Raw genomic sequence first — 14,033 nt, forward strand, 5'->3', positions numbered from 1 at the left:
GGGAATGGAGAGTGCCCCCCTCACTAATCTAAGCAAGGGAATTATATACTTTTTTAATTAGTTATTACAATAAATCAAAAGAATATCTCTAGGTTGTGAAACTTTTACCAGACCTACTCCCACAATTTACATTTTAAGATAACAGGATTCAGTTCAGTTGCTCAGTCGTGTCCGACTCTTTGTGACCCCATGAATCGCAGCTCGCCAGGCCTCTCTGTCCATCACCAATTCCTGGAGTTCACCCAAACTCATGTGCATCGAGTCGGTGATGCCATCCAGCCATCTCATCCTCTGTCATTCTCTTCTCCTCATGCCCCCAATCCCTCCCAGCATCAGGGTCTTTTCCAGTGAGTCAACTCTTCGCATGAGGTAGCCGAAGTATTGGAGTTTCAGCCTCAGCATCAGTCCTTCCAATGAACACCCAGGACTAATCTCCTTTAGGATGGACTGGTTGGATCTCCTTGCAGTCCAAGGGACTCTCAAGAGTCTTCTCCAACACCACCATTCAAAAGCATCAATTCTTCGGCACTTAGCTCTCTTCACAGTCCAACTCTCACATCCATACATGACCACTGGAAAAACTATAGCCTTGACTAGATGGACCTTTGTTGGCAAACTTATATCTCTGCTTTTGAATATGCTATCTAGGTATGCTAACTTTCCTTCCAAGGAGTAAGGGTCTTTTAAAACTTACCAATAGAAACATTTTACCAGACCCACTCCCATAATATACATTCTAAGATATCAGGATTAGTCAGGTTTTCAGGAAGGAGAAACTGTCCTTAAGCAGGATACAGTGTTGTTATATAATCCTTGAAAGTGAAGTGAAGTTGCTCAGTCATGTCCGACTCTTTGCGACCTCATGGACTGTAGCCTACCAGGTTCCACCATCCATGGGATTTTCCAGGCAAGAATACTGGAGTGGGTTGCCATTTCCTTCTCCAGGAGATCTTCCCGACCCAGGGATTGAACCTGGGTCTCCCGCATTATAGGCAGTCGCTTTACCATCTGAGCCACCAGGGAAGTCCCCATATAATCCTTAGTAAGAAGTTGAAACTGAGTTGTTTGTTGTGTAATCATCAGTTCCAGGCTTAAAGAAAAAAAAAGTTTTAGGTGACTAGTAGTAGTAGTTTAGTTGCTAAGTCGTGTCCGATTCTCGTGACCCCATGGACTATAACCTGTCAGGCTGCTCTGTCCATGGGATTCTCCAGGCATGAATACTAGAATAGGTTGCCATTTCCTTCTCCAGGGGATCTCCCCAACCCAGGAATCGAACCTGGGTCTCCTGCATTGCAGGCAGATTCTTTACTACTCTTCTTTACTACTATTCTATACTACTGAGCTATAAGGGAAGCCCTAGGTGACTAAGGAATGTAGGGGGGAAAGGGCGTTTGTCCTTTCCACCTCCTTGAGAATTCCAGACCCCTATCTCCTCTTTGAGAGCCCCAGACCCCTCCCCGCACCGCCCCCCACCCCCAGCCCCGCTCTCCTCCTTGGAGACCTGGACTTCCTATCAACCTACCTAGGAATTGACTCTCTCACTAGTATGGCTACAACATGGACTAATCAGAATTGGCCAGGAAGTCCATTGGAGTGGATGTTAACCATAAACAACCAGTACAACTGTGTGGGTGCATCCTGACTCACCTCTGGAATTAGGCTCCTACTTCACCCATGAGGAAACTGGAGCTTACAGAGTTCATGTAATTGCCCACAACCACGGAGCTGGTCAGTAGCTGAACCAGGGCACCAATCTAGAACCATCTGCCCTCAAAACCACTGATCTTAACCATGACAACATGATTAATCTCATCTCTAGATTTCTGGAGTTCTTTCTGATGACTGCAATCTGCTACTGACACCCAAAGGGTCAAAGGGTAGCCTAGGAAGTCTCACATACATCCTTAATAAATTATCAGAACTGACACTGAGAGGGAAGAGAAGATTGTAAGCCTTCATCAAAGCTCTTAGTAAATGTATTCCATTAGAAAAAATAGTTGATTTTAGAAACATGATATTAGCTGGGTGAATGGCAAAAAAAAAATGGTGATTGAATGTAGCTTTATTTCTAATGAAGCATTTAATAGCATCTCATGGATGTCTTTTCATAAAATTAAATTAATTAAAATAGGCTTAGATAATAGTTCCATTAAGTAGATTGAAAAGTGACTCCAGGTGGCACTTCTTCACACACCCTGGCTCTATTTCCAGGAAGGCTTGATAGCTTATAAGACACTAGAGCTGAAGGTGGGCTCTGTAATATGCAATATCTTTATTAACCATCTGCAAAGGCTCCCTTGATGAAACTTAATGAAAACTGCAGAGCCTGATCTTTTCAGTGCAGTTGCTAAAAAGACATGGAATGACACCAGAATGTCAAGCAGAAACTGGCTTGTCCCCAACGGTTAATTGGAGCAAAGGTCTTAATCCTTGTGGTGGGGTTGTCCTGCCAAGCAGCATGGCAGGATGAGGAATGAAAATCAGGATTTATTTTTCTTCCCTTAAGAGGCAGGAGTGCCCGAGCCTACTGCATGCCTCTGGGCATCTCTTCCTTCTCCTTTCTCTCTCTTGAACTTCTTTTTTGCTCTTTCTATCTCTCCCTTTCTCCCTTGTGTGTGTCTCTCTCTATATATGTATCTTTCTTTCCTCTCCAAACCGCTTTCTTAACCTTGATCTGAAAAGTCATTGACTACAGCATCCACAAAGCTGTAGTTCTCTTTAAAATGCAACAGAGTTGTCTGTAATGCATGAGCAGGGGTTCTTTTCGCAAAATTATTTACAGTGGTGAAGATCAAATCTATCTAGTAGCAATAGTTCATTAAGCTAATATTGATTGAATGCTTACCACGTGCCAGACGCTATACTAAATAACTTTCCTGACTCACCTCACCTAATAGTGACTACAGCCCTGTGAGGTGAGGAAGCTAATGTCTGTTTCCCCAACTGTCAGAGGAGGAAAATAAAACTCTGATTGGATAAATAACTTCCTGTCAATGACACACAGCCTCTTAGTGGCAGGGCAAAGACCCTGAGGCATATTCATCTGAATCCCTAAATGTCCAAAGGCAGGGAAATGGTTAGATAAATTTTTGCATATTACAAAACAGGGAAATGAGGAGCCATTAGTTTCCATGGTTTGCGTTAGTATTTAATGGCATAGAAAAGTGCTTGTGAGTTTAAAGAAATATGCATTGTAGAGTACACACACACACACACACACACACACACATGCACACACACACATCATTTAGGGCAACCTTAGTTTTTAATATCTATTTTTACAGAGAGAGAAAGACATAGAGCTCAGTGTGGGAAATGAGTGGCTGGATCCTTTCTCTTGCTTTTCTCTCATGGGGTTCACACTGTTTTTGACCAGGAATCCTGCTCTAGATTCTCCCCTTACCTTCCCACTCCCAAAAGCAGGAGGGTGATGCTGAACAGAGTACAAGCAGCGGTAAGATGTTCATGGCGCTCTCAGCCTGCAGTTTGGCATTCTGAGGGCCAATCAGGACCTATCACTTCCTAACCTTGAGTGAGAGACTTAATCTCTGTCCATGCCAGGCTTCTTAACTGCAAAATGGGGGAAAAAACATCCTAATTCAAGTTCCGTAAAGAAAGGAACAGATTTTCTGGTTTGTCTGTCTGGTTCCCTGCCAATGTCTTCAAGAAATGCTTGTTGGATGAATCAATGAGATAAATAGATAGGATATGTTGTGAGAATAGATAGGTGGTTGTGAGAATGAAAGGAGATCATGAAGTCAACACAGAACATGAGGGCAACACAGAAGAGATATTGAATATGTTTTAACTCTCTTGGAGCCTCAGTTTCCTCATCTGTAAAATGGAAGTTTATAATCCTGATAGGTATCTACCTATCAGAACTGTTGTGGGCATCATATGAAGTATTTTATGAGACTGCAACTTCCATGCTAGGATAAGACATGGTAGTTTTTCAACTTTTTAGACGCAGATGAGCTGCAAGTTTTGTAAGGCAAGCTGACTCCAGCATCCAGTAAAGGCTTTGGAATAGATCATGGTTGAAGGCAAAGTCAGGCTCCATGACCAGCATGCTGACAGCCCCCACCCTGACAGTGAGTGACTCCTGTGCTACCTTTGGTGAACTCAGAATTCGAGAGAAGGGAGCTTGTCATAGGTCTGCTGACTTTGGGAGTCAGTCAGCAGAGACTGTGTCATCCCTCTATTGGGCAGAGCCAGATTAAGCCTCAGTGGCTCACGTACCGCTGAGGATGGCTTCTTTCTCACAGTAAACCATTCCAGGTAGTAGAGGTGGAGCCCTGGATGTAGACTCGCACCCCCGGGGTGAGATCCCAGCTACTCCACTGCTGCATGTGTGAGCAAAAGAAAGGAACTTCTTGGGACTCAGTTTCCTCAGTTGTAAAATGGTGCTGGTAATGGTGCACAGAGTTATTGTAAAGATAAAACGTGACACTTGAGCAGAACACCCTGCCCAGTGACTGTAATTGACTTCCACAGCTGACTCCTATGCGCTTCCTTTTTTCCCAGCATTTCAACTGAAAGAACATTTCTAAGGTTCTTCATCTCTCACCATATACCAAGCACTCTTCTTTAACCGTTCAGTTACAGGAAATAACATCATCACTTTTTGCAGGTTAACTGTTGCACAGTGGGTACCCCCCGCTTGATCTAGAGCTACAAAAAAATTTGTGATAACTATTAAGTGGAGTCTTTATCTCAAAGATATCTTAGATAGAAGCCCTCCATGAAAACACATGAGAGCAAAGCTGCTTAAATTAAAGGGGGAAGATGTGGAGATTCTCCCCACTCTCCAACTGGCAGGGCTAAAGGCATCTGCATGGTTCCCCTGGGACTCTAAGAAGCAGCCAAAGGCTATAGAGAAAGAAAGGTTTTGTCCATGAATTCAGTAAGTGCATCTGAGCCCTATGTGCTAGTGGTTAAGAATCTGCCTGCCGATGTAGGAGACGTGAGACACGGTTTCAGTCCCTTGGTCGGGAAGATCCCTGCAGGAGGAAACGGCAGCCCACTCCAGTATTCTTGTCTGGAGAAGCCCGTGGACAGAGGAGCCTGGTGGGCTACAGTCCATGGGGTCTCAAAGAGTCGGACACGACTGAGCGTCTGAGCACACAGCACACCTGTGTGCTAAGTGCTGGGCATGTGGAAATGAAAGATGGTATCCCTGCCCTCCAGAAGCTCAGAGTTTATGGAGAAGAAAGGGAAAGTAACAGATGTTTATAAGGTCAGCGATCTATAGGCATTTTTTTCTTTATTTGCGGTGATGAAGCACAGCAAAGCATCAGTGTGGCTTTACTTTGGAAAAATTAAACAGGACTTGTAACTCGGAGCAGAATTCCATCCATTTTAATTTCAAGGATACACAGAGCACCCCTTTAAGAACTGGGATTGAAACACATGGTATGTGTTTGTAGTTCTATGCAACCACTGGGTAGCCCTTCCAAAGAGGATCACTGTCTATAAATTATTCATTACTTTGCCATAATTTCATTCTTATCTTTTATTAAGTCAAATCCCAGACACAACAAAAAGAAAGAAAACGCAGTGTAGCAACCATGTTTGTCTTCTTATGATTTTTGTTTTGTAGAAGAAAATAAAAAATCTAAATGTCTTTTCATTAAGATGTTCCAGTGCATTCCCTGGATAATGTTAATTGCCCAATGGCATTAGCACAGAGTGCTGTTTAATAGACCCTCACAATTAGTTGGCAAAGTGCTTTAACATCCATTATCTCCTCTGGGGCTCACAGAGGCTCTGTAAGTGAAACGATCAGCTAGAGTTTTATTTCACGACCGTTGAAAGTCTGGGTTGGCTCTAGCTATTTGCCCAGCCTCACATAACACATACAGTATCTACGTCGTGAAGTGCATGAGGCTTAAAAAACAACAGCCCCAGTTTAGTCTTAGAATCCTGCTCTTCAGCTGTGTGGCCACAAGAACATCCTTCCACTTTCCTGTAGTTCTTCATGGGCTTCCCAGGTGGCTCAGCGGTAAAGAATCCACCTGTCAATGCAGGGGACACGGGTTCGATCCCTGGCTCAGGAAGATCCCCTGGAGAAGGAAATGGCAACCCACTCCAGTATTCTTACCTGAGAAATCCCATGGACAGAGGAGCCTGGTGGGCTACAGTTTATGGGGTCGTAAAGAACCAGACACGACTCAGTGACTTAACAACAACAACAGTTCCTTCAAATGTGATAAGCGTCCAAGTCGTCTGTAGTATGTTCCAGACACTCTTCTCAGCTCTCTATGTATGTTTATTCAATTAATTCTGACAATGCTCCTATCATTCCCATTTTAGGTAGACGTTAAGTAACTTGCCTAAGATAGTGCAGCTAGTAAGGGGCAGAGCGAGACATAAACTCAGGTAGTCTGTATTACTACAGAGTCTGTATTACTCCCTCCACTATAGTGATGCTCGTATCATGAGAAGGATGTAGATTGGAGGTGATGACTGTACCCTTCAGGATAGTCCCAAGTAGGTTGACATGACAGACATCCCCCCAAAGCTCAATGGCTTAAGTCAACAAAGATTCACTTTTCATTCACATTTTCTGTCCATTGTGAACTGGCTGAGGAAATGACAAGGAACCCTGTCATTCAAGAACCCTAGTTAAGAAGGCTTCATCACCAAGTGTCCTTGATTGATGGCGGGAACAGAGAGAAAATGTGGTTGATCAGTCTTTTAAAGCTTCTGCCCCCAAAATATGTGTTTTCTTGGCCTCGTGGCAAGGCCTGTGGGATCTTGATTCTTCAACCAGGGATCCGACCCATGCTCCCTGCACTGCAGCTCTGAGTCTTAACCACTGGACCACCAGAGAAGTCCCTCTGCTCACATTTTATTGGCTAAAAATAACATGTAATATGCAGGGAAACACGATCCTAATATGTGTTCGAATATTGTGGTGTAAGACATGGTAGACCACACCAACGACCTCCCCCACTGACACGTCTCACAGAAACTCATTGAGAACGCATCAGAAACTGAAACGCTCTTCCTAAGTGCTAGATGCTACTTGTCCTCTTGCTTTATTGAGTTTTTCAAATGGCCTCAAATGTTTTCATTATTGGTGGATGAAGGCTGTGTGTATATATGTATACACATGCAGTTTTTAACTTAAAAGTTAAAGTTAAAACAATGGCCCAGAAAGTAGAGTCCTCGCCAGGAATAAAACGTGTCTCATCCTTTAGCTACAAGCATTCTTTCTAATGCCTGTGGCTGCCTTCTTAACATCTAGTTTATATCTGTATTCTCAACCCACTTCCACTTTACTTTCTTGTTTAAATAAGCGTATTATCTTATAACTTGTTGAAATGAAGTGAAGTGAAAGTCCCTCAGTCGTGTCCGACTCTTTGCAGCCCCCTGGACTGTAGCCTGCCAGGCTCCTCTGTCCATGGAATTCTCCAGGCCAGAATACTAGAGTGGGTAGCTCTTCCATTCTCCAAGGGATCTTCTCAACCCAAGGACTGAACCCAAGTCACCCACATTGCAAGCGGATTCTTTACTGTCTTAGCCAAACTTGTTAAGAACAGAGAATACAGCTTGTATTTGGAATCATTCATTTATTCTTTAAAAAAAAAACAAAAAACAACTATATGTGAGGCATGATGCTCCAGGCTGTGAGAGATACAAGAATTATTCAGACAGGAATACTGCCTTCAAGAAGTTTATATGTAGAAATGTGAAATACGGGGGCTGCCTTGACAGTCCAATGGTTAAGACTCGTTGCTTCCACTGCAGGGGGCATGGGTTTGATCCCTCGTCAGGAAATTTAAAAAAAGAGAAAGAAATGTGAGAACATGAATAGTGAGTATGGATACCCATCCATTTTTCCATCCAGTAAACGTCCATTAAGTGTGGGCCACGTTCCACACCCAGTGCCATGTTAAGAGGGGTGGGTGGCACTGAACCGTGCAAAGTCTGTACCGCCAACGTTTAGAATCCAGCAGAGGCAAGAGATGATTCCAATACAGCATCCCAGTTATTGTTCACATGGGATACAGCACAAACACTGGGGAAAGCACGTGATCCAGACGTCACCTGAAGGGAAGGGATGGACATTCCAGACGGGGCAGGAGGGCCCAGGACTCAGGCAGTGACTGTGCAGTCTGGACGGCTGGAGTCCAATGTGTGCTCTAGAAATGAGGCTGATCATTGAGATGCAGGAAGCTCATGAAGGGTTTTATGTGCCAGGCCAGGAATTTTCCATTTTATCTCAGGCCAGTGATTTCTGAATATTTTGATTCCCCATCTCTATCAAAAGTGATCGTAATAATTTAGAAATTGTATTATTGTTCATTGTATCATTATATTCATACATTTAAAAGCACATACTATAAAATACACATGAGAGGTGGATTGTAAATGATACTGGTGATAAATATTTTAAATACTTTCAAATATTTAAAATTCACTGATAGTGCAAAAATCTTTCAGCTCTCACCATTTTTTGGTGAGAGCAGTGGGTTTGAACGTAACCGATTTTTTTTTCATCTTAATAGTTTATGATACAGAAATGCAAAGGTCAGGTTTCAAATTCAGTTTATTTCTGTGTTTGGCTCTGATGGCCATCAGAGAAAAGTATACATCTTATAAAAACAGGCAGATCCGGGAGGTGTATTTGCACCCTTGGTTGTATTTTCTACGTCATTTGTGACAACAAGCCTTGCCATACATTTTCCTTTTTAAAAAATATTTACTTATTTGGCTGCTCTGGGTCTTAGTTGAGCATGCAGGTCTTAGCTGTGGTATGTAGGATATAGTTTCCTGACCAGGGACCAACCCAGTTTCCCTGCACTGGGAGCGTGGAGTTTAGCTACTAGACCACCAGGGAAGTCCCCAACCTTACTTTTTTTCCTCATTATAAGGCAATAGGTTTTTTATATTTTTTAACAAATGGGTTCAAAGTCTACCATAATTCTGTACTTGGAAAATTTTAAAATAGATTACCATAGGGGAGCAAAATTTGCCACCCCAAAATGTGTCTGTTTGGCATAGAGATTATTTTAGGCTGTTATTTTTGTTGTTTTTGTTTTGGGGGTTTTTTTCTTACTGTGCTAGGTCTTCATTGCTAAGCACAGATTTTCTCCAGTTGTGGTGAGCAGGGTCTAAACTTCACTGTGGTGCACAGGCTTCTCACTGCCATGACTTCTCTTGTTGCAAAGCACAGACTCTAGAGTGCAAGCTCAGTAGCTGTAGTACATGGGCTTGGTTGCTCTGTGGCACGTGGAATCTTCCCGAACCAGGGATCGAACCCATGTCCCCTACGTTGGCTGGGGGATTCTTATCCACTGTACCACCAGGGAAGCCCTGGCAGGTGGTTTTTTAAGAAAACAAAAGGCTCAGGAAGAGCTTTTACCTCCTCCTTTTGACTGCCTACAAGAATTTAAATTGGCCCCATTCCAGGAAGAGAATTGGCCTCAGAGATACTACAAGGAATAGGAGCTAAACGTGTTAAACTGGGGGAAACTTAGCAAGTCCTGTTTGATCAAACTTCTCTCTGTGTCCCGTTGTCTTTGCAAAGCCTGGCAAATGTTTGTTTGCCAAACACTTCTTTCCCATCTTCCTGTAAATTGCTCTCCTCCCCTTCGAAGTCCCAAACTCCTCTCCCCTTCTCCTGTCGCAGAAACCAGTACCGGAGAAACCAAGCACTGCACTCAGTCGGAGAACTCCGGGTTATTACGCCAGCGGGCCCAGAGGAGTCAACACTCCAAACTCTGAGCCCTGGACAAGGGGATTACAGAGTTTTTATAGACAGACTATAGTGGGCAACACCAGCTGTTAATAGGCTGGTTTAAACTAAGGGATTTCGGCCTGGGTCAAGAGGTCAAGTTGGGGAGGGGGATGCCTGACCTGGAGAGGCATGATTAAGCAGGTTTGCAGGGGCTGGGTGATTGCAAAGAGCACGACAAGGCAGAGTGAGATAAACTCCAGTTCCTAGTATTGCAAGTCCCCACTTTCTGAGACTTCGTGACCTACGTGATCTAGACTTTGCAAAGGGCAAGCTGAGTTACAGAGGCAGAAGAAGGAGATTATGTAAAATTTTAACTTTTCCTCTTCATCCCTTCTCTCCCCATAGAAGCCTTCAGTCTCTAATTTGTCTTGGGATGTCATTTATCTTGGGAGGTCCTGGGTGTATGTAATTAAATTTGATTTTTTACTGTTACTCTGTCTCACGTCAATTTAATTTTTAGAGCAGTCTGAAGAAACTAGAAGGGCAAAGGAAAACTTTTTTCTCCCTGATGTAAATATGCATCTTTGAGAGTTTTTGTGGCCCTGCTACCCAGCTTACAAGATCTTAGTTCCCTGACCAGGGATCAAACTTGGGCCCCGGCAGTGAAGGCCTGCTAACCACCGGACCACCAAGGAACTAACTCCCTTTCTGAGAATTGTGATAGTTGATAGAACATGTTTGACAGTCAAGTTCCCAAAGAGAAGGCGACATTTCCAAACTTCCATTTTCAAAATTCTCTCTTCAGAGCGTGAATTTCTCAGGAAAAGCAGTTACTTTCTCATTCCTTCTTAAATCATCCTCTTCGGTTTGGATAAACTAAGAAAGTTTGGGTTTTTTCCCAAATATTCACTTTCATGTCAAATAAAAAGGGATAAATCATCTTTAATTTTTAATTAATTTATTTTTATTGAGGTATAGTTGATTTACAATATCATAATGTTGTAGCCACGCGTTCCAGGAAACAAACTCACTCAGAAGGACAATGCAGATAGTGGAGTGCAGTTTATTACACCGGCGGGCCCAAGGCAGAGTCTCCTCTTAGCCAAGGACCCCGACCAGTTTTTGTGAAAACCTTATATACCCTAAGTGTACGTGCTCAAACCCACCTCCCCAAATTCTCTGAAACTAGTCTGAACAAAGGAAAAGAAAGATACAATCAAAGTTAACCCGTGATTCGTATGCCTTAAGCCTAGGTGGACAAGAGTGGACAAATATCAATAGGCCTGTGGTCATACCCCAATAAGCATAATAAAATGTATGATTCTATTTGGTTACACAAATAATTAGGGTATTCTTTTAGGCAATGGAGAGTCTAGCTAGGAGCCCTGGGGCTCCTCCATCCTGGGGGTCTGATTTTTTGTTGGTATGTCGTTTCCATAGATACTGGGCATATAGCTCAAAGTCCAGAGTCTGGCCCAAGAAGGAGTCCTGCTTTCAGGATGGAGCCTGTTCTGTCTATTTCCTCCTTCAATAATAGTTTCAGGTATACAGCATAGTGATTCAGTATTTTTACAGATTATACTCCATTAATAGTTATTATAGGATAATGGCTATAATTCCATGCGCTATATAATATACCCTTGTTGCTTACCTATATGATCAATGTTGATCGTATAAGCTGCTGTAAAGATAAGTCATCTTTATTTATTTATTTACTTATTTTCGGCTGCACTAGATCTTCGTTGCTGGGCACAGGCTTTCTCTAGTTGATGCAAGTGGGGACTACTCTTTAGTCGCAGTGGGCAGGCTTCTCATTGTGATAAAGAGAAGCCCCGGGGGCTTCTCTTGTTGTGGAGCACTGGCGCTAGGCATGCGGGCTTCGGTTATTGTGCCGTGTGGGCTCCAGAACTTGGGCTCAATAGTTATGGCTTAGCTGCTCCACCGAGTGTGGAATCTTCCCAGACCAGAGATCAAACCCATGTCCCCTGCATTGGCAGGTGGATTCTTATCCACCATACCCATCAGGGAAGTCCAAATTTAAATTTGACAACTCCTTTCAGCATTTTGAAATAAAGTAACCATTGGATTTCTATATGGCAGTGAAGATTTTTCTAGCTCTTCTATTTTAAAGTATTATATTCTACTGTTGGAATTTCTTTCTACCTAAATGACATCTTTTAACTCTTAAACTGAAGTGGTTGGAAATACTCTGAAAATGAGGAAGGGATGGCTATACCCAGAGGCAGCCCTTGATGGAAGAAATCTTCTATTTTCAAGATGCCTCCCCCATGCTTACAAGCAGAGGACAGTCTGACACAGACCCTGTAAGGTCCCTAAGGTCAATCCATATATTGAATTCTGGTAAAGATAAAAACAAAAGCTATAGACGGAAGTTGTGTGATTGTCTTTATACATCCCAACAGCTGACCCAGCTCAGCCCTGCAATGTGAGCAAGCTACTCTGGAAACCACTGCTCTAAGGGGTTGGGAGATCAGGAAAGAGTTTTAGACAAGGACTGATGGAGTGACACTCACTTTTGTCTTGTAGATAGCTATGTGGAACTTGAGCTGTAAGGGGACTCCAGACTGAAGCTTAATGGTGACCTGAACTAGAATGTTGGTATAAGGAATGGAGAGAAGGAAATGGAATAAAAGTTAAAATATTTAGGTTGGAAATGGAGCGTTCAATGAAGTGCAGAATCTGTAATCTATCGCAGGTTTGTGCAGTAGTGGGTTGTAATTCCCTGAGAAAGAATTTATATAGGATGACCAGGTTTGGGGAGAAAGGTGATAAAGACCCTTAGAAGTTCAGATTAAAAATTAGCAGAGTTTGGAGAAGAAAGGATATCTTTCCAGTTATCAGGAAATCCAAGAAGTCTTCATGGAAGAGGTGGCACGTGAATGAGCCAGAGTTAAACTTATGGAGTAAGCAAGACCCAAACTGCCACCAGGGCCAAGATGCCCACTCTGGCCTTTGACATCTGTCTCTTCATTCCCTTATGTCGTCAGGTATGTGCGATCAAGGACAAAGCACGATGTTGACATGCGGATTGGAATCCACTCGGGCTCGGTGCTGTGCGGTGTGTTGGGTCTTCGGAAGTGGCAGTTTGATGTCTGGTCTTGGGATGTGGACATCGCGAACAAACTTGAATCTGGAGGAATCCCCGGGTAAGCCAAAGCAAAGCCCTCTCCTCGCTTAACACGTAGCATTGGCTCGCTTTGTGACAGTGGGTTTCTCATATGCAGAATTCAGAAGTATATATATTCAAGAAACAATTATTTTGAGGGATACAGAACTTTAAAACATCATGCAGATATTAGCTCCAAAAGTTTAGTGACATTTGTCAGAGGCAGTGAGGACACTCAGGTGTTCTGGACTCAGTCCTGTAAAGCACTGGCTTTCGGATTTGACTTCTCATTGGAAACGGCACAGGAGCACTTTAAAAATCCTGGTGTATTGACCTCATACCAGTCCATGTCAGGCAGAATCTGTGCAAAATCTCATCTAAGTTCTTAAAGCAATCCTCATGGGCAGCCAGGGTTAAGACTTACTGACCTTCTGTATGACCTTAACCTTCCTTTGAAAACGCAGACATGTCTCTGAACTTTCCATGATTTGACATTGTTTGGCTTTTTCTGCTATTTTAATGTCTGTTATTTCCCTCCCCTCTTTTGTAGGATACAACTCAGCTTACTTTTCCTTTCAGTGAGAGAGATAGCCCCCCATTCTAAACCCCGGTCAAGTATCTTTTATGCAGTAGACAATCTGCTAAATACCATGAATACATCATGTCATTTGATCTCTCCATATAGTAAATAGTAGCTTCCTTGTTTTAATGGGGACACTGAGGCTCAAAGAAATGAAATATGTCACATAAATACAGCTATGAAGGGTCTCCCTACCCATCACTGTCTCCCATTGTTAGTTTATCAGTCCCGTTTGCTCAAGATTGTCCTCTATTATGACTCTCCAGGCCCTCATTGTGTGTGCAGTGCCGAGTATGATGCATGGAGCGTAGGAAGAAGGGAAGGAGGCATGCCACACCACGGCATAATGGTTGACGGTCTGTTCCCTGGAATCATGCAAAATCCATACATAATTTGTTAAACCACCAGTAGCTGGGCCCATCCTCAGAGTTTCTGATCAACATGTCTGGGATGGGAACAAAGAATGTGCCTCTCTAACAAACTCCCAGGTGATGCTGCTGCTGCTGCTCTCAACTTTTAGTTAAGTGAAGCAATGTATATGAAGTTCTTTGCTCGGGAAGTAATTGTGGTTATGGTTGTAGTAATGACTATGTGATGTAGCTGTGGGTCTTGGAAGGACTCTGAAGGTGAAAGCTGTAATC

The 14,033-nt window shown here is 43.1% G+C and overlaps 1 protein-coding gene across 3 annotated transcripts in view; it reads left to right on the top strand.

The window, feature by feature from the left end:
- The window catches only part of ADCY8 (adenylate cyclase 8), a 225,256-nt gene that overhangs the window by 100,239 nt on the left and 110,984 nt on the right, over positions 1–14,033 (top strand). For all 3 annotated transcript variants that reach the window (XM_010811937.4, XM_025001640.2, NM_001192841.1), the window contains exon 6: positions 12,694–12,852. In XM_010811937.4, the coding sequence (XP_010810239.2) occupies positions 12,694–12,852 (159 nt within the window). The remainder of the gene's footprint in view (positions 1–12,693; positions 12,853–14,033) is intronic.

The sequence above is a fragment of the Bos taurus genome, chromosome 14, assembly GCF_002263795.3.
Source record: "Bos taurus isolate L1 Dominette 01449 registration number 42190680 breed Hereford chromosome 14, ARS-UCD2.0, whole genome shotgun sequence".
NCBI classification, from domain to species: Eukaryota; Metazoa; Chordata; class Mammalia; order Artiodactyla; family Bovidae; genus Bos; species Bos taurus.